Source organism: Sebastes fasciatus, chromosome 8, assembly GCF_043250625.1.
Source record: "Sebastes fasciatus isolate fSebFas1 chromosome 8, fSebFas1.pri, whole genome shotgun sequence".
In the NCBI taxonomy this organism is placed as follows: Eukaryota; Metazoa; Chordata; class Actinopteri; order Perciformes; family Sebastidae; genus Sebastes; species Sebastes fasciatus.
The window spans coordinates 13,068,707-13,093,152 of record NC_133802.1 but is presented as its reverse complement, the minus strand read 5'-3'; the positions used below and the strand labels follow the sequence as shown (position 1 = coordinate 13,093,152).

At 40.6% G+C, this 24,446-nt stretch overlaps 1 protein-coding gene and 1 long non-coding RNA gene across 3 annotated transcripts; one reads left to right on the top strand and one right to left on the bottom strand.

Moving 5' to 3' along the window:
* Positions 1-1,885: 1,885 nt before the first annotated feature.
* Positions 1,886-23,806, bottom strand: LOC141772512 (protein bicaudal D homolog 2). Of its 2 annotated transcripts, XM_074643548.1 has the most exons (11): positions 23,350-23,806; positions 20,838-21,170; positions 18,158-18,370; positions 17,781-17,933; positions 15,411-15,920; positions 11,704-12,582; positions 10,291-10,470; positions 10,021-10,071; positions 8,618-8,769; positions 6,481-6,835; positions 1,886-5,020 (listed from the first exon to the last, which is right to left on the bottom strand). In XM_074643548.1, exons 2-11 carry the CDS (start codon positions 21,087-21,089, stop codon positions 5,015-5,017), a joined length of 2,751 nt encoding a protein of 916 aa, XP_074499649.1. In that variant the 5' UTR covers positions 21,090-21,170; positions 23,350-23,806; the 3' UTR covers positions 1,886-5,014. The 2 variants fall into 2 exon arrangements, with proteins under 2 accessions (XP_074499649.1, XP_074499651.1); XM_074643550.1 differs by lacking the exon at positions 10,021-10,071 and having other exon boundaries at positions 23,350-23,804.
* On the top strand, positions 10,405-13,135 carry LOC141772515 (uncharacterized). Its single transcript, XR_012594910.1, has 2 exons — positions 10,405-10,494; positions 11,690-13,135. It is a non-coding gene; the product is annotated as an uncharacterized LOC141772515 (long non-coding RNA).
* Positions 23,807-24,446: the final 640 nt, after the last annotated feature.

Below are 24,446 nucleotides of genomic sequence, written 5' to 3'. Positions count from 1 at the left end.
ATATTTGACAACAGCCTAATATCACTAGATAATGTGGACCACTCTGCTATTAGATGCATAATCTGGAAATTGTATGGTACACTTTCGATAACAGCACGGCCTTTCTTTTCTTTCTGTGTAAGAACCCATGCGTCATTGCTTCGTGTTTTCTTATAAAGGTTTTCTAAATAGACTACTGTTTTCTTTATCTTAACTCCTCACAAGGAGATCTGGCGCTTATCAAACTTATTCTGCAGACTGGTTTTAAAAAACAAGTTCCAGCGGTGAGTACTAATCCTGGAAAGTCGGCTCTACAATATGCTGATCCATGCTCACAGAAAGAAATAATCCATCACAGATTAAGAAATCTGAGAGTCTGATGAATCTAAGTAGTTTTGAGGAACTCATTTAAAGCTTTAATCTTTGTTGTACATGTTTTAGACTAGAAGTTATGCTTTGGGTGATACTGTATTAACTTTGTTTTTTAATGCCCTTGGTTTTTAAATTGTAAACTTTTGTAAAAGAGGGATTTTGTTCTTGAAAGTATCAATTTTGAAAAAAAAAATTCATTAGCTCTGGGAACTGTCTTCATCAGACGATCTGCAGTAGATTTATTTTGTTTACTTAACAAATCCCAGAAGATTTGCTCATGATTACTCATGTCCTAACCCACATCTGTGCCTGTGTTTGCACGTCACCCGAGATGGAAATTCTGTTATTAGTCAAACATCTCGGCTGAGTCACTTCTATGACTTCAGACTCAATTGAAGTGTATTTCATATGTAGACTAAAGTTGAATATGCAGCATATTCCAGATGTTTACTTTATCTCATTTTCCTCCTACTAGGAAAAACATCCAGTAAGATTGTAGAATGAGTGCTTTTACCATATTAATAATATATTTAATTTATTTAGTGCTTTTCATGACACTTTACACAGTTAAAATGATCATAAATAAGAACATCATAATATATAAAACACAACATTAATCACACATTAAAAGCAGTTCTAAAAAGGTGAGTTTTGATTAGTGATTTTAATTTGGACAGGTTGGTGCAGTCTCTGATGTGTTTGGGGAGTGAGTTCCAAAGGGAGGGGGCAGCTATGGCGAAAGACTTTGAATTGGAATGCGGTGTGGGAGAGATCCAGTGGAAGTTCTGGAGGACGGGGCTAATGTGATCACGGGAGCGGAAATGGGTGAGCAGAGTTCTGGATGTACTGGAGTTTATTTAGGACTTTTGATGATGAGCCGTAAAAAAATGCTATTGCAGTAGTCAATTCTGGATGTGATGAAGGCGTGCATCAGAGTTTCGGCAGCAGAGAAGGAGAGTGATGGGTGGAGACAGGCAATGTTTTTAAGGTGGAAAAAGGCGGTCTTAGCGATGTGATCGATGTAGTGTTCGAACGAGAGGTTGTTGTCGAAAATGACTCCGAAGGTTGCGGATGTGAGGGGAGGGAGACAAGAGTGGAGTTGTCGATGGTGAGGGAGAAGTTCTGAGGGATTTGGGACCGATGATGATCACGTCTGATTTATCACAGCTGAGTTTGAGGAAGTTGATTTGCATCCATGATTTGATTTCAGTGAGGGAGTTGGTCAGAGTGGATTGTGTAGCAGTGGTGATAGATTTAGTGGAAATGTAGAAGTGGAGGCCATGGCGGCGTGTGATGTTACCAAGGGGTTGATGAACTGTTGTCTGTTTGTGAGATATGACCTTAGCCAGGAGAGGGCAGTACCATCACATGCTACGGACAGACCACATGTATTTATTTTGTATTATATAATGTATTATTTATTATTGTACATAAAACAATAATAGCCTGCTGTATAATCCCATATAATAAGAAACTGAAAGCCTCTCAGTATGCCAATATTGCATAACGCAAAAGACCACGATCAACAGACATCCAGTGTTGGCTTGTTTTTATTTTCTTCATGACAAAAGTGGTTCACAGGTCGAGGAAAGGAAAACTGCATACACATCAAAAGTTGAGGACCATCAAATGTGTTATGCGGAGTGAGTGCATGTCGTCCTCCGGAACAAATTTACACAGAACGCAGACCACATAAATACAGTTAAAATATTATACAACAATGGTAAATTAAATTATACACACATCTGCACAGAGTGAATTAAATAGATTAAGAAATCCATTTACAACCTTCGTAGCAATATGACATGATGTTAAAGCATTTCCACTTTTTAGCGAGAGACTTTAACCTTCCATCTTATAATGTTATACATTATGTTCTTGATTTTTGAATTCATTAGTTAATACTAATGTGTTCATATAAGGCATGCTCAGCTAAAAAGTGAAAAGATTTTTACCAAAATGAGACATCGCTTTGTTCAGTGCTAACACTGCTTAATGAGTTTCCTCAAAAGTAAATAAAACATTCCTTCAAAAAAAGAAAAATCACTACTACAGTGTTGAATAGTAGCCTCCGTTTAGAAAATGTGATGTAGTCTAAAAACGACAGACAGGAACAAAACCAAGGCACTAAAAATAAAAACAAATCAGCAGGATGTGGCCTCTTTTACTAAACCACAGGACAGTTGAGCTTAAAAAAAACAACATGGAAGTCAACATTTTTCTTGAATTCGCTTCTTGTTTTTCAAACAGCCGTTTCCAAACGTGGTGTCAAAGATCATGATTGGTCTCGTCGGGGCAATTCAATTTGAATTTTAACTGCATTCAATGAGACCGGTGTGCCACTGTTAACATAAGTGCTGCTGTCCTCAAATCACAGCCCTGGCATCAAACTACTCTATAAGCAACCCGTGTTGGGTTATTGGACGATACATGGTTTTGTTTTTTATTTGCTCTTGCATGTGGAGCTCTGCCTAGCAAAGCAGACATATTCAGTTTTTTAAATTCATTTATTCTTCATTTTAATTCATAATTTGCTACTAGATGCAAATCAGTGTAATGCCTTTCAAAATTATGTGACAATATTACTTCATTTTTCTACAACTCTAACAGCAGCCTGCTAGCACTATTAGCATTCCTAACTGAAAACAACGGATGCCGTAGCCACTAGAGAAGAAAGCTAGCCCGTTGTGGGTAATACTGGCTCATTGCAACACATGCTTACTTTGGTAGCAGACAAAAAGCATGGTGACATTAAAATGATGGAATGCAAAACATGAGTATCGTTGCTTAGCTGTTCAAAAGGAGTGAGAACAAGCAGAGGCTGAATGGGAAACTGTTATTATGATTATGTAACTAAGAGAAATGTGCATGGCCCAACGTGTTAGTATTAGTTTTAGGGTAAACCAAGCCACTTGAATTTGTGAGTGATGTGAGTCGGTGTCTTTTTAAACCGACAGGAATAACATGATCAGCCAATGGGATGCTTAGCACGTCCAGATGACTTCCAAAATCTGCTTATTGTGAGAGATGCTAAATGGCTGTTGTATAACAGTTGCAGCCAGCCACTATTTACTGAAAGTGAAGGCGAGTTTCAAAACTCACCCTGGCGCTAAACAACAGCAGGAAGTATACAAGCACTGTCCTGACTTGGTCTGCATAGTTTGCAAAGTAAAGATCTCCCAAATCATGTATCTGATTACTTCATTTTGACCTGAGGTGGTGACCTTATGGCTGATCTATTTCCATCAATGAAACAGCATGTTTACTGACCTCTAGTCTAAAGGGTGTGGCTGATGGGCAAAAGCCGAAGAGCCAGACATGTAATAGGTTTTAAAAAAGGGCATGTAACTATATCACCGGTGAAAGAGAGGAACCTCAAGACAATAGCAAGCTTGTGGAATAGCGGTTATATTAGTAAGGCTGCATTGTTCTACAAATACAACTACCTGGGAGAGTTATCACAGATGATCTAAAAGCTTAAGCTAAGTTCACACTACATGACTTTAAAGTTCGTCAGATCGCAGTACTGCCAAGTACAACTTGCCGTCTTGTAATCGGGAGTCTTTAAGTTGTGGTTTTCACACCACATGACTGACCGGCGTCAGGGGGGTCACACACTACGAGATCTTTCAAGTGGAGGAATCCCCAATGAGGTCTCCAAACTATGTTTTGTCATGAAAACACTCGCGAGAAATACAGTAAATGATGTGATACCATACGCGAGACACATTGCTGATGTTATCGTTGGCACGTGTTCACAAAATGTGCTGTTTCCACACTCTTTTTTTTTACTATTTATTCCTTTAGGTGCAACAATAACTTTGCTCTGTGCTTCAAATGCAACACATACAGTAAGCAACCCGTGTCTCTCGCTCTCATTGGCTGTAGCTCGTAGCCGGAGTCCCCCGACAGGTCCAGATATTTAGCATGCTAGATATCTGGAATGTGACAGCGAGTGACAGCGGGCCTCTCGGCTCCGCTCGGTTCAAGTCTTTGAGCAGCTCACGCATGATGCTCGAGCGCCGATGTGCGAACGGCGAGCCAACGCCGATTTGCCTCTGATCTGGGGCTTTTGTCGGGGAGCTCCAAAAACTTGTAGAGGAGCGGAAAATCTGAACTAAAGTCGTGTAGTGTGAACTAGGCATTAGACACTAACAGACGCCAGACTAAAGGCAAGAGTGTAAAGACGTACAGCCTTAAAACAGATTAGAGCCTTGAATCAAAGTCTGAGGACAGTAAATAGTAAATACTGCACATGAAACATCCCTCCTTCTGGAATAAATACTGTCAATGGTTCACCACAACACACAGCAGCCTTGAACAAGACCAGATGGGAGTCGGATCCACTCGGGACAAGACACAGTCAATGACTTCACAGAGCAATGAGCAGCACATTAGTCTCTTCATCCTTCTCCAGGCTGCATGCAGGTTTCTCTACTCCGAGCAGAGAAAACCAAGAGGGTGGGATGAGAGACTCTTTTTTTTTTTTTTTCTCAACTTTTTTTTAACTCCATGGTGCGTGTGGGTAGACGGGGGAATGTTGCGTCATATCTGGGATGGAGAGGATGTCTCGAGTCAGGATAGGAGGAGGAGGGAGCCGGGAGTCAACATGAAGACAGGTCCTTATGGAGAAGAGGGGGTTTGGAGTAATGGAAAGAGTGTTTCAGCGCTACAGAGACAGGGTGAGACAGAGACAAACAAAAACATATTTAGTACAAATAAAAGTGAAAAAGATGAAGGTAATTGATAAGGGTAAATGGATCAATACAAAATATAAAGGATCAGCAAATTAGGGTCTCCAAAACAGCAACATGAGATGTATAAAAGCAAATAATTCTTTTCCATAATAAGCATTAGTTCTAACAAAATCTATTGCTAATTTAATATTTTATAGCATAAAGTATGGCTTATTTGTTTTCTTTATAACTAGAGGTGTTCCAATACCATTTTTACCTTTCCAATACCTGAACTTGTGGTATTGGTATAAAAAAATATATAGTTATTATTATTATTATTATTATTATTATTTAACAGCTATGACAAACTACCTGCTATCAGTTCTTCTTCGCTGCTCTAAAACAGTATTTGCCAGTGGCAGCCATGAGACATCCAGGGCAGCAACAGCACAGTGAAGGCTACTGTTTTGGAGCGGCAAAGAAGAATTGATTTGCGGTTAAACCAGTTGATTTTATTCTGGGTTAATAAATGATGGTATCGGATCGGTGCATAGACTGGCGTACTCGCCGACACCCGGACGCATTTCTGATAGTGGTATCGATACAACTCTATTCATAACATAATGTACAGCTATACATAAAATAGCTTAGTATAGAGCATAAATCTGCTGGCTACTTTATTTCATCGCCTGCGAGATGATTTAGAGTGTGCGCTCCGGGGCCTTGCAGGTGTGCCCTGAGGTTTATTACCAGAGCTCTTACTGACAATAATGAGCGACTCCTCAGTGCTTCTACTTGTAGAGGCGGATAATTTACGCCTAGACTCTCTACAGATCCCCGTCATCCTGGTCTTACCACCAGGTGGAACGGGAACAGGGAGGGACGTGGTTGTCGGGGCCCCTAAAGATTTAGTGTTCGACTGAGAAGTGTTTGACTGAAGTGTGTTACGGCATGTAGCTGCTACCTGTACAGAATTAGACCTGTAACTCAACTGTTTTCTTCTTACCGAAGTATCCGAGTTTGCTTTTAGATCAGGCTTTTGTTTACTTTCACCCCATGCTTCAGATGTGTTAGGATACACACACATAGCTTTAGAAGAGGTTAGGTTATCTACGGATGAAGAAAACAAAGAAGACTTCCGCCTAGTGGAAGCGGCAGGTACAACGCGGGTTGTAATGAAGGTGTCCTGACGTACGGGGACTGAAGCTCTCCGACCGGACGTACCTTTTCTTGAATCACTGACTTGTGTTGTTTTTACCATGAACTCGCTGTTCACAGAACTAGTGGAGCTTTTACGTGTTGGGGAGTAGCCCGAACTCGACTCTGTGTTAAACATATCACTGACACTATGACTTCTGATGAAGGTGGCGTCCCGTGGGAGACCGTTGTCTCTGCGAGACCGGCTGATTGTCTCGACGGGGTTGTCAGAAGAAATTGAGAGAGAGGTTCTTACGGGGCTTGTGTGGAGACTTCGGGTTAAACCTCGCAGGTGGTGCGTAGCCATCGCGGAAACGCCGAGGACGGGGCTGGCCCGTGGACTGCTTCTCAGCGGGGGGCGCGCAGGGCTGCTTCGGGGGCTCCGTGGAGCCCGGCCTGACTTGACGGCGAGCTCTTTGGCCCGGGAGCGGCGGGGGCTGCTGTTCAAGCTGTGGGGAGACAGTGGGACCTCCAGGTCCTCCAGACGCTGAGTGAGAGCCAGCTTCTGCTGTATGGCCATACGCAGCAGAGAATTCAGTGTCTTCTTCTCGTCCTCGGCTGCTGCCAGCTGCCTCTGCATCTCATCCAACTGGGTGACATACTGGTCACACCTGAGAGATTGCACACAGTGAAAAGATGCAGCATGCACAAGCAGGCAAAAACAAATTAATGCACAAAGCCAGAGATACACAACACATATGCTAAACTTGACTTATAGTGTGGCAGACACAAACTTTAAACACCAGCTGTGACTTAATCATTAATGATTAATCTAGCAGTTTTTTGGATTAATGAATTTCTTGTTAAATCTACAAAACATCAAATGATCACCAGCTACCAAAGCACAAAGTGATGTCTTCACACTGGTTATGTTTTTTGGAAGTTATTGAATTTACTAGTGGTGTAATGGATCGTAGTCAATATCATTCAAAATGAGTATTGGGCAAAGGTAAATTCTAACGTTATCATGATGCATTCAAATGTAATCTTGTAAAATGTAGTTTTTGACGAGATTATTATGACCTATTTAACTTCCTAACACTAGCTCAAAGCAGCTTATAGTACATCATTAAAACTACTAATGCCAAGATTTTTAAATCAATAAAAATACAATCTTTTATTTACTAATCATTTGAATTGTGTTTTTATGCAAATAACCACTATTGATGACTATAACAAAGTAAAAAGATAACATTTAAATCTAAAAACGACAAAAACGATCTGTATCGGCCGATGTGGCTCATCAAAGATCGGCAATCTGCGGCAAAAAAACGTGATCTGGGCATCTCTCAAAGTTATATTTTCTCCCTTGACACAACCATGACACAATCTGAACCGAGAGTTTTGTGATCCGTTGCACCCCTATATTAAACATAGGGGTTTATTAAACAAATAAAATCTGCGAATCCTCAAGGTTTGAGAAGCTGGTGCAAAAACAAATCTTACTTGTTAAATAACACAGGTGTATGCGCAATTAATTAATCATATGTTGGTCGGCTAATAATAATAATTTCCAGAGAAGGAAATGAGGGTGCATGATTTGACTGGATACTGAATACTCCCTTGTCATCATATACTGTAGAAATGCAGACACTCCAGCTATCCACATGATGGCACCACATAACTTAATTATAAACAAGAGGATTTTCTAAGCTGTAATCTTTAGCCTGTTGCAACAGACAGTAGTAGTCCTTGTCCACTGTCTGTTCTCCAATCCTTCTTAAGGTTAATCAAAAGCCAGCTCATAACTGTCTGGAGACGGCCTAGACAGGTGATAAACTTCTCTGACAATCAATAACAAATAATGAAAACATTCCTGCTGTCCATTACAAAACCAGAAAACGCCAGGGCATTAGTTAGGATTAGTTAGCTCACTCAACCCAATACAAAAACACTCCTCCAAACAATTATCCATGCCAACAGATTCTAAGAAGAGGTTAGTGAGTGAAGTGTTGTGATCTGTAAGTTTAACCCTTGACAGCACCTTCCCATCCTATCCAACGTCCCACCCGTCTCCCACCAACATTTAGGCCTCTCCCTCCCTAAGGTGACCTGGCTTGATGGGACAAATCTGTCCTTGCCTCCTCCCCCATCGGCACAGGGCAGAGCATGTGGCTCATAATCTTCACGTGAACCGGTAGATTGTCCACAGGCGTAATAAGCATGGTAAGCTTATTACATGAGTGGTAGCAGACGCTGTACCACAACAGGAGCACCATTACTAAGCATGAAAAACAGCAGCAAAGAGCAGACAATCAGAACCAATTGACATGTTTCAGCTAAAATACATTCTCAAACTTTGTCACAGGCGAAAAATAATTAGTTATTTTTTTCCTTTTATAACACTGCTGAATATAATGCTTATTTTTCTCATACATAAAAGGAACACTTACCGACTGGCAAACATGACTCGCAGTGAAGAGAATGTGGCGGCGTCCTCCTTCAAGGCTTTGAGCTCGTTCCGCAGTTTCGTCATGGTTTCTGACACCATGCTCTTCTCCGTCTCGTACTTGGTTTTCAAATTGGACAGGGCCAACTCTGCAGTCTGCATGGACCAGAAAGACAATTGTACCATTATATGCTACTTTTTGCACCATATTTCCCCTTTAAAAGTAGTGTGTTAAATTGCTTATTATCATGCATGATTTGAATAGAATAGACAAAATATGTTAATAATAAAAATCAAACTGACCACCATCATCAGGCATGTGATTGGCAAATTGACCAAAAAGTAGGAAACTATACGGTCGGCACCCACCACACAAATTACCACCATGTCCTGATTATATATCATATATTATTTGGGTGCGGGGAAAAATAATAAAGAATAGTGTCGCAATATTTTGTTTGGCAATATTGCATCGATACACAGACGTCACGTATCGATCGTTTATTATATTAACTATTAGCCTCTTAACAATCCGACAGCGGGCCCGGTCGTTATTCTGTATTCCAGAGGTTGTGGCGGGCTCAGTATTAAAGCTAGAGTGAATGTACTGGTATCATATGAAACTAGAATTCCTGAAGAATAGATTGGTACCAAAGAGCTTTTAGAAGCGGCGTAAAAGTCCTTAGGTGTTGCACCTAAGCAGTTGAAGTTCAGCGATTGTCAACAGTGTTTTGATATCCCGCAGTGTGCTCTGTTATGTGGGTGTGCTGGGCTGTACTATCAAAACAATCCAATTGGCTGGAGAGGTTGACAGTTTGCGGACAACAACATCTGATTGGACAGAAGCCGATCGCTCTCCCAGGTTGTTGTTTTTTTTTTTAACACTAGGCCTGCAACGATATGAGGTTGTCTTTAAATTCAGAACAGCACTAGAACTGAATATTTCAAAAATATAACTAGGATAAATGTTGTTTCTAGAGCAGCAACAGCAAAGTCACCATATAAACTCATTAATATCTCACTGGAAAGAAATCTGAAATGCCAATATCTCAGCCGGCAGACACTGTAAGTTTAAGAATTTTCCAAATTCTAAGATATGCAGCAAACTAAGCAAAAGTAGGAAGGAAGTCATAGATTGCGTGTTCACAGTTAACCATGTTTACAGTTAGCCTAGTCTAAAGCCCAGCCAAACAGATCACCTTGAGTGTTTGTGTGTGTGTGAAAGGGAGAGTGACAGCTGAGGGAATGACAGAAGCAGGTCACGCAGTTCTTGAGCCAGAGGAAAGGGGAGGGGGAGGAGAGTTCAACCTCTGAGGAGTGAAACATCCTACTGTACTCAAGGTGCATACCCATGTGAGCCCAAGGGAATGTCTAGACAAGACACTGATGATACAGGTCAATGCTTACGTCAAGATTATGTGTGGATAATAGTGTAGAACTCCTCTCTTTGGTTAGGACCTTATCCAGAATAGGTACAAAAAAAAATGGTAACAGAGGAAAGACTACATTTCACGTCAATCACGACATTAGAGGATTGATTTTAAGGGAAAGTCCGTGATGGGTCAGATTGTGGAATTAGTGAAATATTAGCATGTTACTAGACTAAAACTGTATTAAAACAGAGCAAGGAGCTAAAAAGGGAACACTGTAGTGTAGCTAGGGCTTGCTGTGACCTACCTGTTTGTTAGCCTTGAGGACAGTCCTGAGGGTAGCAATCTGCTCTCTCTTGGTGCTGAGAAGGGACTTGAGTTTTAGTACTTCTTCCATGAGGTTTTCAGCATCCCGCTCTGACTCCCCGCTGCTGCTGAACCCTGAGTAAGGCATCGCGCCCCTCTGACGACACAGGTCCACCGCCACCTGAGAGAACAGTTATTCAGAAAAGTGAGTTAAATGTGTTTGTTTCACTGGCAAAGTAAATATTTAGCATAAGAGAACTATTATATAGGGCACCCCCCTCTTGTTTGATTAATCAACTAATCGGTCGTTTTGGTCTTAAATGACGATTTCTTTAGTCGATTAGTCGTTTTCCTTCTTATGCTGACTTATTTCCAAGAAATTGATGAGCACATCTTTGGTAAACACAAGATCTAAAGTGGTGCTTTTGTGTGATTGTTTGTGGAGAAAGTCAGTTTCACAGATCTGTCGATTAAATCAACTAATTGATTAGTTGACAAAATTGTAGGGCTGCAACTAATGATTATTTTCATTGTCGATTAATCTGTCTACATTACATCTCTATATCTGGTCTATAAAATATCAGTAAATGATGAAAAATGTCGATCAGTGTTTCCCAAAGCCCAAAATGACGTCCTCAAATGTCTAGTTTTGTCCACAACTCAAAGATATTCAGGTTCCGGTCATGGAGGAGTAAAGGAACCAGAAAATATTCACATTTAAGAAGCTGGATTCAGAGAATTTTGAGTTACTCAAATCGATTATCAAAATAGTTGGCGATTAATTTAATAGTTGACAACTAATCAATTAATCGACTACTTATACTATATTCAATATACAGTATATCCAAATATCACAATACCAACAATGGCCAAAACCAAACAAACAATCTGTTTAAAATGTATATATTTCATCTAAGATTTCTTAACGATACTATTATACACCTGTGAAACGAATCCGAAATAAAAGAGCAACAATATGCGTTTCAAACTGTGTGTTTCACTACTTAGAAACACAAGTTCCCAGTGTTCCAGACACTGCTGTTTTCTGAAAGGATTCTCTGTAGAAGAAGCCACGAGCCTCATCTTTGACCCCTGATAATCCAATCCATTCAAACCCACACACACACAGACGTGTCAACAAGTCCCACACCAGGCGTTGGATTTAAACTGTCTGACACGGGAGCTGCTCAACTACATTTAACAGTCAGAGCTGAGCATTAGTTTCAGCTAATTTCTCCTCCTCCACATTTGTGAAGGAGGAATGGCCTTCAGCCAGAACAAAAGCCTGGCTTTCAGTGATCGAGCCACAATGAAGGAATTTGCACTGGTTATAACTTTCAGTTCACAAACAATCAAGTCCTGGCATTCTAATAAATGTTTGACATACTGTGTGTGATCAGCAGTGCCGTCTTACCCGGAGGTGTTTGATCTGGCAACGGATGACTGCTACCAAGTTGCGGACGTTTGAAGGGTCCCTGAAATCCAGGGTGGGGGATCCCGGGCTAGTAGGAGAGTCTCCGCTGGGTCCTGCACTGTCCACCTCCCCCATAAACTGCAACGCTGAAGCTTTGGAGCTGAACATGTCATTGGCCCGCGGCTTCTTCTGGGAGTTGTGCTGCGGGTAGACGTAGTGGGATCTTCGTGCACTACCTCCTCCGATGCTTGCCCTGGCGCCATCGCGGTAATAGTCCAGGGTGACTCGTTTGGGTGTCAGGTTGTTGCATACGCAGATGTGGTGATAGAGGTTGGACAGCTCCTCAGAGAAAGCCAGCAGCTCTTCCTGAGCGACGCTCAAGTGCCCTTCTGAATCTATGGCCACTTTCCGCGTGGCTCCGATCTCTTTCTCCAGCTCGCTGATGCGCTCCTGGTCCTGCTTGCTGGACTTGATGCATTGGCGGATCTTGTCAGCCAGCTCCTGGGCCTCTGCCCTCCACCGATCCTTCTCCTGCTTGTATCTGTGCTCCAGGGTGTTATAACGAGCTCCTGCCTGGGACAGTTCATCTCGCAGCTTCAGAAGCTCTTCGCTGGCTGAACGCATGCGTGCCTCCAGCACCTCCTTGCTCTTGGTATCCACCTCATAGTCAAAGACTGCACTGCCACCGTCTCCATTCCTCGTCTCATCTCCCCTGTCGTCTGCCTCCTGGTTTTGCTGCAGGCTGCCTTGCACGGCTTCTAGCTGTTGGGTGAGAGATCCAACCTTGTCCTGTTGCTGACTGAAGGCCTGTTTGGACATCACCAGCTGCATCTGCAGTTCCTCCACCTTGCTAACCAGACCGGACTTCTCTCGTTCTGCCTGGACACACACACACACACACACACACACGAAAGATGAAAATCTTGGCAGATATGAACATATATTTGGGCTGCACAATTAATCACATATTAATGGCTACCCCGATTTTGGCTTCCCACAATTAAATTAACTTGATTGGCTGAGATATTGATGTTTAAAATGTGTGCTACGCTCAAAGAAAACTCTCCTGCATATCAAATCATGCGCTTCCTAAACTAACAGCCAGCCACCAGGGGGCAAGCGATTTTGGCTTCTCTTTTGGGGAGATGTTAAGCCATAATATTTTGATGCAAAGATTTGTTAATTAACAGTAATGTAGCACAATGTGAAAGTGGAAGCAGTGCTCTGTTGATATATTTTGTTTTGGTACAATTTAAGGCTGCACAATTAATCAAAATGTTATCCAAATTGCAATATGGCGCAATATTTGTTTAGGGTGAAATGTGTCAAAATACCATTTTAAATTAAATATTGTCATATTGCGGAGATGTCCTGGCCTACACATCATAGTCTACCGACTTAAGAAAATATCATTGTTTGGTATAGATCCCAGCGGAAATCACACCATAATCATTTTAATATGTTTTTCAATAAAAATAAGAACAATGATGTAAAAATTCCCTCCCCTCATTCCATCTAATATCACAAATCATATCGCAGTTGCAATATCAGTCAAAATAATCGCAATTACATATTTTTTCAAAATCGTTCATCCCTAGTACAATTTTATTTTGCTTTTAGGTGATTCACTGTGAATGAGGACAAGTCTTATTTTGATGCAAATAATTGTACATTAGCAGGAATGTAGCACAACGTGGAAGTGAAAGCAGTGTTCTCTCTATTTAAATGTGAAAGTGCAATACAAATATGTTGTCCCTAAAATCAATAAATAATTGTGATAAGTAATCGTGATTGTTTGTGATTACCATTTTGGCCATAACCCTAACATAATATGTCTTAAATTTGCTAAAATTACTGCTGTTCATTAGTTGAATAATCATACGTCTCTGTTCGCCAATCATCTTCCGAAAAACAAAAGGACAGTTGTCTGTAACACAAATTTCTCCCCCCACCACCTTTACAGTCAATGCATTTTTTATGTAAGACAGTGGCTGACCCCATTCAGCTCCACACCCAACATCTGGTGGGTAGAAGCCTGCTAACCCAACCCCCCCGTTTAAGTGCATCATGAATAATAAATAATTTCCCCTCAGAGGGATGACAGTTCAAGACATTTTTATTTTCTTAAGTACCCTTTATTTGTGAGGCATAACTGTATCAGATGGGGGTTCACTACATTGCTCGGTGAAGTAGCGGATGCAACGTGGTGCCAGGTGTTTTTTATTAATATAGAAAGACTCACGCCTTCACCAACATACAAGGGATGTGGTCTAAGGCAGGAAGCGGCAGATATCCCTGTCTACGGCTTAGACACACAAACCAACCAGTATGACATCCGCACTGCTCAGCCTGATCAGAACCGATACTTTCATCTAAATATAAATGCAGTTCTGTGAATCACAGAAGAATTTCAATACACACTGTGTTCACAGTTAATGAGAGCACAGTGTTAGCAGTAGAGTACAGGCTATTAATAAGTTCTCACAAAATAGCATTACTTATTTTGGCATTGTATTTACTCCTGATTTAAATAATATAACATAAGTAGAGCTGTCAGTCGATTAAAATATTTAAATCGCAATTAATCAGACATTTTGTATCTGTTCAAAATGTACCTTAAAGGGAGATTTGTCATGTATTTAATACTGTTATCAACATGGGAGTGGGCAAATAGGCTTGCTTTGTGCAAATGTTTGTATATATTTATGATAGAAAATCAATAAACAACACAAAACAAAGACAAATATTGTCCAGAAACCCTCACGGGTACTGCATTTAGCATAACAAATATGCTGAAATCATAACATTGCAAACTGCAGCCCAACAGGCAACAACAGCTGTCAGTGTGTCAGTGTACTGACTTGACTATGACTTGCCCCAAACTGCATATGATTATCATAAAGTGGGCACATCTGTAAAGGGGAGACCCATTTGAAAATGGCCATACCAGTTTTTCCTTGTCAAAATGTTGCATTATTTAGCCTCCTTTGCGTCAAACCAGCATGACATGGTTGTTACCAATGGATTTTCTAGTTTCATATGGTGGCAGTATCTTCACTTTAGCTTTACAACTGATCCTGCTACAACCTAAAAATTGCAAGTTGCGTTAATGCTTTAAAGAAATTAGTGGCGTTAAAACTAATTTGCGTTAATGCGTTATTATCGCGTTAGCTTTGACAGCCCTAAACACAATTAAATACTGCCCCTGTATCTTTTTCTGGCAATCATTTTTCACTGAAGAAAGGAGGTTAAACGCACTTCAACCGTTTCACAAGGAATAGTAGGCTATACTGCCCCTGTATCTTTTTGTGGCAGTCATTTTTCACTGAGGAGAGGAGGTTAAACGCGCTTCAACAGTTTCAAAAGGAATAGTAGGCCAGTCTGGTGCTCATAGAATAGGGCAATCTTGTAACAGGAGAGACTTCAGAGATAATGTCCATAGCACACTGGAGCACGCGGATTTAGGGCAATCAACTTTATTACAGACTAACGTTTCGACGCCAACTGCGATTTCCTCAGACTCTGATGAAGATGCAGTTGGCATCAAAGTTGATTGCCTTAAATCTGTGTGCTCCAGTGTGCTTTGGACCTGATCTCTGAAGTCTCTCCTGTTACAATCATTTTTCACTATTTTTCTTTGGAGCGCTTCCATAATTTAACCATATGAATACATTTAATAGAGTGACACATATTGTCCTGTTGCCTACCTGTAGGAGTTGCTGTTTTAGTTTCTGGCTGTCTGAAAAGTGCAGCTCACTCAGCAGGTCCGACACCAGCCCAGAGGCTGGAGCGCGCAGGAACATGTCACTGCTGCGTGGAGTGGAGTAGCGATGGATGAGGCCGTTACTTTTGGAGCCCCCCAAGTGAGGAGGGCGAGCAGAACCGGGAGCAGATCCAGGACCATTATTAATGCCGCTGTCCTGATCCTCTCCCTCGCCTTCTCCCTCTCCCCCCTGGCCCTCTTCCTGGCTGTCATCCAGCTGATCCAAGTGGAGCTCCAGGTTTGCCACAGAATCAAAGGGGTTAAGGGTCAGGGCGGAGAGCTCTCGCCGCAGACAGTTCTTCTGCTCCCTCTCCTCCTTCAGGGCTTCCAGGGCCTCATCCAGCTGCTTCTCTGCTATCTCCCTGAGCCTCTCTGCCTCGTCCATCTGAGCTCGCACATCCTCCTGCTCCTCGTTCTTGTGGGTCAGCTCCAGCTTTATCGATTCGAACTCAACCTGAAATTTGAAAAGGAGCACAACCAGAGGGCTTTTTTTTTTAATATGTCTTTCTTTGTTGTTTTATGCAACACGTATGGGTGCACATTCTATCCTAGACAGGCAAACATATCTATCACTGCATTCATTCAATTTTCATGTAAAACAACACCAGAGGATTTCTGACAGGATATCAGAGACTGTAGAGGCCAGACTAGATGTTATCTAAAAGTCCACTAAAGGATCACGGACACACTAACAAGCCTCGGCTACATTTAGAGCTAGTCATGGACAGTTTGTCTTGGCAGAGCTGCAAAACACACAGATGGCACATCTGCATACAGTCATACTGTCTTGAATGATACAAATCATAAATTGAATTTAACAGTATGTGCATATTTCCATTTTTGCCTGAAACTTTGTGTTTGCTAAATTAACTTTCATGATTTCAGGAAGAAAAAAAACAATCACCCATCCAATTAGAAATTCAGGGATAGGTTATTTCTATTAAGTTGACCCTTCTCCTGTTATTTCGAGATATCACCATCATCATATAATTTAACAAACGCCTTCATTGTAGACTTGAAATACCAGTTTTACATGCCTACCTGAAAGCATTAGTCAACAATAATAACATTGAATTTAATCTGTGGGTGTGGTGTTGTTGTTGGCTTTAAATTGTTTCTGTACTCTGTTAAGTGCTGCTCTTCTCCATGGGCAAGCCATCATAACACGCATGTTACATGTATCTAGTAAATCACAACAGTGTGGAGAATTTTCTTACATAACTAAAAAACTAAATAATCTCACCCATTAAAAGCATTTGAGAATTATCTGTTCTGTCAGATGCTGGCTGTTACATGATTTCTGCCACTTTGTTCTCAGCTAAGAGTAACACATTTCCAGGACAACGCATAAGTTCTCAGAGTCATCCAGGAATTGAAAAATACTCTGAAATTGAGGGTCCCACAATAACTTGTAAATCCTGAAATTGCTACACTGGAGCCTGGTTGCCATAGCGCTTCTTAGAACTATAATTATCTCTTTATTTCCTGCTGCATATCGCCAGTGAAATGTTTCATTGAACGTGACGTCTGGCTCTCAGGGGGAGCAGCCAAACTGGAAATTCACTGACAAAAAGAGCAGGTGATCAAGAGAAAAACAGGAATAACAGCCATAAACACCCCGCAACTGGCTCTTTAACATTTGTGTCCCAGTTGTGAAGTTGTGTCAACAAACATGTGACGGAGATTAGAAGTTTGTTGCATACAAAGCAATTTTGCTCTCATGCAGGAAAAGTACATGTAGTGCACTACTAACTACATGCTCTTCACAAACAAGTAGTATTCAAGTTCAACTAGAATTACCGCCTCAAGGTTGTATGCCTTTGCCAAACAGTCCAGTTGCAGTTTACATCCATGTCTGTCCAAAATGTCATCATTACATCACTTTATCCTGTTAGACATATGTGTGAAATTGTCATAATTAGCAAGTTAATTCTTGATATATGGCCAAAAACGTGTTTTGTGAGGACCTTTGACTACCAAATTTAAATCAGTTCATCCTTCAGTCCAAGTGGACGTTTTAGCCAAATTTAAAGAAATTCCTTCAAGGCGTTCCTGAAATATCGCTTTGACAAGAATGGGACGGAAGGACAGACGGACAACCCGAAAACATGCTGCATCTAGCCATGGCTGTCGCCAGCGCGGAGGCATAAAAACAAACTTAGAAAAATAAATAGGAAAAAACAATAGTATAATGTGTTCATATAAATGTTTTTTCCACTTAATTGCATATTTCTACACAACAGATATGTTCATCAATAATACCATTCTGGATATCTACAGTTGTAAAGTGGTAAAGTTGAAGCTTGAAACTGACCTGGTTTTCCTTGAGCACAGACACCTGCTTTTGCAGAGATATGTTCTCTTCTTCTAGCTCGGCATTGTCCTGCAACTGCCGCACCTCACGTACTTTGTATTCCTTCATCTCGTCCCTCTGATGGCCCTTTTCGGCGTCCAGACACTCACACTCCTGTAGAAAACAACCCACTGTCAAATCAGTGCAGAGCACAATGTTTAAACTGCGCAATTACCAATTTCATGTCATGCACAGTTCATTTTACTTTGGGAATTAAGCCACAAAGCTAATTTATGCTCCAGTGGATCAGAGTTCCATCGTATGTATCATGACAAGACAGGAACTGGTAGTATACAGTATAACACCAGTATACAGGAGTACTGAGTGAGCCGCCATACCTTCTTCAGCTGGTTGGAGACCGACCCCAGTCTATCGATCTCTGCATGGGCATTGCTCAGAGCAAGGCGTGCTTGCTTGAGCTCTGCCTGGACTTCCTCAATGCGGGTTGCCATGGCAGCCTCCTTACTGGCAGTCTCCTGTAGCAGGTTCTCCTCCCGGCACTCTCCATCAGCAGCTGCACGCTTCTGGCTGTTCACAGAATCTGCAAATGCCTTTACACAAACAAAAAAGGGTCAAAGGAAAGGGCAAAACCTGCAGTATCTAGCAAGCTACAGTATGTTACACATTGGAAGAACATTCGCAGTGCTGAAAGACAAATTAATTCATGCTGTGCTGCTCATATCAAGGCAAAAAATGTAGACATCTATAACAAAGGAAGGGAAAAAGGACTTCACAGACAACCATCACATTAAACCTGATTACAGTGAGGAAATGGCTGCTGTGGTTTGGTAACAAGACACCTCAGACCTTCCCAGCGGCTTCCACACTGCTTCACAGTATTTGTATCTAGCCGATAAGCATTACACTTAGCACTGTAATAACAGGCGTTTCTTCACAGCTTACCATAATCAGAAGCCATGACACATTATGCATCAATGACTGCAGATGCAAGAACTATCAAATAAGGTGTTAAATTAAATGAACATGCTACTAAACACGCTCAACTGATCATTGGTGTGTGCTTATATAATGATGCTAATTCACAACACACAAGTCCACTCTGCTTTGTTAAAACCCTGCCAAAGCCTAGGTAGGTAAACAGCCAAGACATGAGGTTTATGCAGATTATAAAAAATAGCTGTACCACTACGTCCCTTAAGGCATAAAGAGCTTTGACTGGTTTTAATGTTGTTCTGGCACATATTTATCGCTAAATATCCAACTGCTTAAGAGCAGGATTTTAAACACCTCAATTTAAATAAGTGGATGGAACAATCGCAGGACCAGAAATCTGCCCACATGACAGGATTGAATTTTATGGGATTACCTTCTTATATAAACCAGTTCTTAAAAGCCTGTTTCAATACTAACTACATTCATGGCCCATCTGGTGCATTTGTGACAAAGTTAACATCAAGAAACAATATTAACCCCTCACACAACAGTTATTCAGCAATATTAGCTCTAGGGCTGTGTATTGGCAAGAATCTGGCGACACGATTCATATCATGATACAGGGGTAATGATTCAATATACTGCGATATATTGCGATTTTTTTTATTTAGTTTTAGGAAAACTGACATGAGAAAGAACAAGCCAGAAATAAACCATCTTAGAACTGGAAAAAATAACATTTATACTGCATGCAAAACACTGCATGGTTTTTGCCCAAAACTGCATGTGATTATCATAAAGTGGGCATGTCTGTAAAGGGGAAAGTCGTGGGTATCCATAGAATCCATTTTCATTCACATAGCTTGAGATCAGATGCCAAGGGACCCCTGTGAAAACAGCCATGCCAGTTGTTCCTCGCCAAATTTAGCGTAACTTTGGAGCGTTATTTTTGCCTCCTTCTCCACAAGCTAGACATGGCATGCTTGGTACCAATGAATTCCTTAGGGTTTTAGTGTTAGATTCCAGTAACTTCACTCTAGCTTTAAAACCCTCTAGCTTTGAGCCCGCTACAAGCTCCGAAAGATCGAATAGCGGCAGGGCCCGACGGCGGGCCATCAGATTTTTAAGAGGGTAATTTTAAAAAATCAATACAGTGTTTTGGAGAATCGATACAGTATCGCAGAACATAATATCGAGATACTCATGTGTATAGATTCTTTTTTTCACCCCTAATCAGCACAAGCATGAGCATAAGGATCTCACAAATATTTTCAAAAAATGAACGGTTCATCTGCTATACTTCACTTGTACAAACACAGTTAATGGAGATGTCAAATTTACTGTGCAATGGTCAATTATTTAAAAAGGTACAGAGGGAGAAAATTAAAACAGAATACTGGAAGCACAATGAGAAGCATATGTCACAATTTGTCTGTGAAAGATATGGATTACATTGGTAATCTGAGTTTTACCATATTGGTCTAATCTTTTTCATCTTGAATATCCGGCACTAATTCAATCCTTAATGCTATGCAGTTAAGTGTCAAAATCAGTTTAAGATGAACAGAGAAAATGTAACACTTTAAAAGCGCCGGATGTGCTGATTAATTGGTTGTTGACGTCCTGATCACTTAACAGTGTTCTCCCTCCGATGCCATCCTCATCAGATGACATACGAGAGCAAAACTGACTCAGCATGCGATCACAAGCCTCTCCATTGAAAGTATGACATGAGCTCACAGCTGTGACAGAACTGTTATTGTGGTAGCAGAAAGAAGGAGTTACCAAAATGCATGAAGGGATGAGCAATCAAATTCATGTCATAGGTCACACTGGTACAAAATAAAAGACAACAATGGTATCTTTATAGGACTACTAGGTACACTGCCAGGCAGCTCCTCAGCTGTTAAATGAAAATGAGCAGCATCAATACACAGCATTTAGATTTTGACTGCATTTACATTTTGCCATCAGTGTCACGTTACAGCAAGTAATTCTTCAAAAAAAAAGGGTCATAAAGCAGTAGTTTGTTATTGGAAAATAACACCTGAAATGCTGGGGGAATAAGAACTTCACAAGCCTAATGTTGTCTAAATATAAGTAGAAGGCCTTGGGCGTTCCTACCTCTCTTAGCTGCTGTAGCTCCCCTCTGAGGGCTTCATGCTCCTCTTCCAGCTGCCTGTGTTTCATCTTGAGAGCTGCACTTTCCTCCAGCACCACCAGGCCATAGCGGGCTGCCTGTAGCTTCTCCTCTGTGGCCTCCTGGAGCTCCAGAGACAGCCGCACCATCTCAGTCTTCAAGTCTCCGCTCCCCATCTCAGCCTCCCCTTCTCTCTCTACTGCTGCACCTGCTGGGTCTGCATCCGCCTCCAGCATTCTTGCTTGGCCTCCCACTTGTCTGCCAATGGTCTACTGGGACACCTGCCTCCTTCACTCCCCCACTCTCATTACTCCACTCTACAAAAGGCAAAACACAAAGACGCAATTACGTAAACTTCTTAGGACAATGGCCAGGATGGAAAAGAGGTTTTGTATAAATCATATTCTGACAACAATAGAGCACACTGCATAGGGCAAGATTAACTTGAGGATTGGTTGAATGGGAAAACTCCTTTACTTTCAGCTCAAACAAACAAATGGCCACTAGACAAATCCATGCCATAAATTACCTACTGCTGCAGTTTGTAAATATGTAGTCAGCAGTTATAACTAACTAGCATATTGCTGAAACCTTTGTTTGAGTTTCTTGGACATCAGGAGGCACAGTCAAATTGAAACTTCTGTGTGTTGCTGAGTTGTTGTTTTTTTGTTCTTCTTCTTTGAGGTATTTATTTGTTTCGTCTTATCTTTTATTTTATTTGTTACATACAGTATGTGAAATACATGAAATCTCATGTCTCTCTTTCTTTGATTACTGTGGAAATTCTGACTAAACATTTAATTGTATAATTTGATTATTAATACTGTTAGTCTGTCTGTATGTGTATATATGTTTATATGTAAAATTCAATACAAAATATTGTTTAAAAAAAACAAAACTAGCATATTGCTGCTATTCAACTTTTTAAATAGGCACTTATTATCTGAAGATCGTTACTGATAATTCCTCAACTCCCTGCAGTTAAAAAGGCTGTCACTATTAAACTGGGATGCAACATCCTTCAACATCAGCAACGTTACATCTCTTCAGAATAAGCTCATTGCAAATGTTAGTTGTTGAAGGGTCGTATCCAGAGTCTGAAATTAAGCTTTTTCCTCTCCTGCCACAGTTGCAGGTCACTGAACATTTCTACCGGCCACTCAGTTTTTTTGTCTGCCACTTCTGAAATCTACAGTAGGTAGAACACTTTAAAATTGTAAACACTGAGTCAGTGGTACCAGACCATAGAATTATGGAATATATCATGTAACCTTAATGCATGACTATATTTGGTAACACTTCATTTTACAGGTCCGCAAATTTCATGGTAATTAGATGATAATTAGCAAGTTACCTGTTTGAAATTTCTTTGGAATTACCCCAATATTTACCAAATATTTACCTCCAAAACCAAAACTAATAGAAGACACTTCTGATCAGCACAAATCTCACCATAGTGTGACTTATTGTCTACACAGATGTAACCTGGTAGCTAATGTCATGATTCAGGGAGTTTTTAAAGAAGTTATTTGCCAATTATTATCGATTTACCAGCAGACATGGAAATAAGGAATATCAATTAACTTTATATTAATTTTCCTGTAAATGTATTAGATAAATTACCAGCTATTGGGAAATAGCGGAATATAATTATTAAATAATGTTTAGAGTAAAGTAATTTTCAATAAATGTATAGGTAAATATTGGCAGTAATTCCAAAGAAATTTCAAATAGGTTACTTGCTAATTATCACCTATTTACCATTACATTTGTGGATCTGTAAAATGACGTGTTACCACATATTTAATTTAGGCTTTAGAATTGCTTTGTAAAAATGATATTTCTTAATATAAGGAAAACCTGTCTGCCATGGTGGCAGGTGACCTGACATTTTCACCCCCCTTTCATTCCCTGGTCGTATCCCTTAGTGTCCTTCACAAATTAAGCCTTAGAAACACTATGTATTAAGGTTACTTTCACCACCCTTATGGACTGGGTGTGGCGGACTTCCTCCCACTTCCTCGTGTACTCTCCTTTTGACCGAAGATGGAAACAAGCAGCAGCAGCCGGTTGTCCGGTTGCCAAATGATGCATCCCATAAGCATCTGTTCCTCCTAACCCATTAAACCAGCTCCACGTTGCATACACTAAAGAGTATATTTAAGGGGGTACATATGTTGGTATTCTTCCCTAATTCCAAAGTAAGCATCCTAAATTAGATGAGTAATATATTGACAGGGATACAAAACCTAACACGACACCGGGACTGCGAACCGGACACGGCCGGACAAGCTAGCTATAGCGAGAGTGGTTTTAGCCTGATGCGTTTAGTTAGCAAACGACACCTAAATGACTGTATCCAGCTGGCTTCTTATCTTTCTAAGTCATTTACACAAGCTCAATATGAAAAGACGACATCACATTACCCGGCTCACGGCGGTAACATCCTGTCAGACGAGCTAATTAGCATTAACATTAGCCACACTAGCTACTCACCCTCTGGTGCTGTCGTCAAAGATGGAGCTCGCCACTAGCAAGCGAACCTTCCACTGTGTACGTCCTCCGGCAACTGTGTCCGCGGCAACGGTTGCTAGTCGCGATAGTATCCAGGGGTAACCAGCCCAGCTAGGTTACTGAGCAGCCTCTTCTCTTCCTCTTCCTCTCTTCCTCCCAGCCGGGTCTCTGGTTTCACTGAGAGAGAAGTCTCTGGTGGCAAAAGCGCGCCGAACAACGTGAAGCACAATCACCCCCTCTAGCTCTCTAGCTAGGCAACGGCGCGATGCAATTACACACCAAATGCAATTGTCTTTATTTTCAGTATTTGGGTGGGAAGAGCCTTTGCTGTCTATTAAACATTAATGCAATAAATACAACCATTTTTAGGTTAACAACAAACACGAAATAATGAGAGGAATATATTGAAAAGATTAGTGAAGAAACTTCTTCTTCTTCTTCTTCTTTGTGTTTTATTGGAGGTTGGCAAACCAGCTTATAGGTGCATTACAGCCACCTACTGGACTGGAGTGTGGAGCAGGAGATTGTCTGGAGAAATAAATATAAGAAAAGAAAAGAACAATAAAATAAAAATTAATAATTAATAATAATAATAATAATTAAATTATCTCCATTATTCCTGTTGCCCCTCAGTAATTAATTAGAAGATTAGACTGCACCAACCTGTCCACATTCAAATCACAAATCAAAACTCACCTTTTTAGAACTGATTTTAATGTGTAATTAATATTGTGTGTTTTATATCTCTTTTATGATGTCCTTGTTTTATGATATTTTTATCTATGTAAAGTATCTGAGTTTTTAGAAAAGCGCTATATAAATAAAATGTATTATTATTATTATTTTTATTATTATTATTGTGTACTTTCTTAGATGTATTTCCTAGCAGATTCCTCATTGTAATATTTCCATCATCTACTCCTGATAGCAATTCCCTTCTTTCTTTGTCATATTTTTTTTTTTTTTTTTATTATTTCAAAATGACAGTATACATAGTAACAGCAGAAAACATTAAAAAACATTTACATACAAAACATCCATAACATCACATAGCGAAAACATAAACAAAGAGCTGTGCC

What these genes read in the sequence shown, in the direction of transcription:
- LOC141772512 (XM_074643548.1), bottom strand. Translation starts at nt 21,089, where the DNA reads ATGCTGGAGGCGGATGCAGACCCAGCAGGTGCAGCAGTAGAGAGAGAA. An exon ending in TAAAACAGCAACTCCTACAG is followed by an intron (nt 12,583 to 15,410) that starts GTAGGCAACAGG and finishes GTGTGTGTCCAG; the next exon opens with GCAGAACGAGAGAAGTCCGG. An exon ending in GCCAGATCAAACACCTCCGG is followed by an intron (nt 10,471 to 11,703) that starts GTAAGACGGCAC and finishes CTGTTCTCTCAG; the next exon opens with GTGGCGGTGGACCTGTGTCG.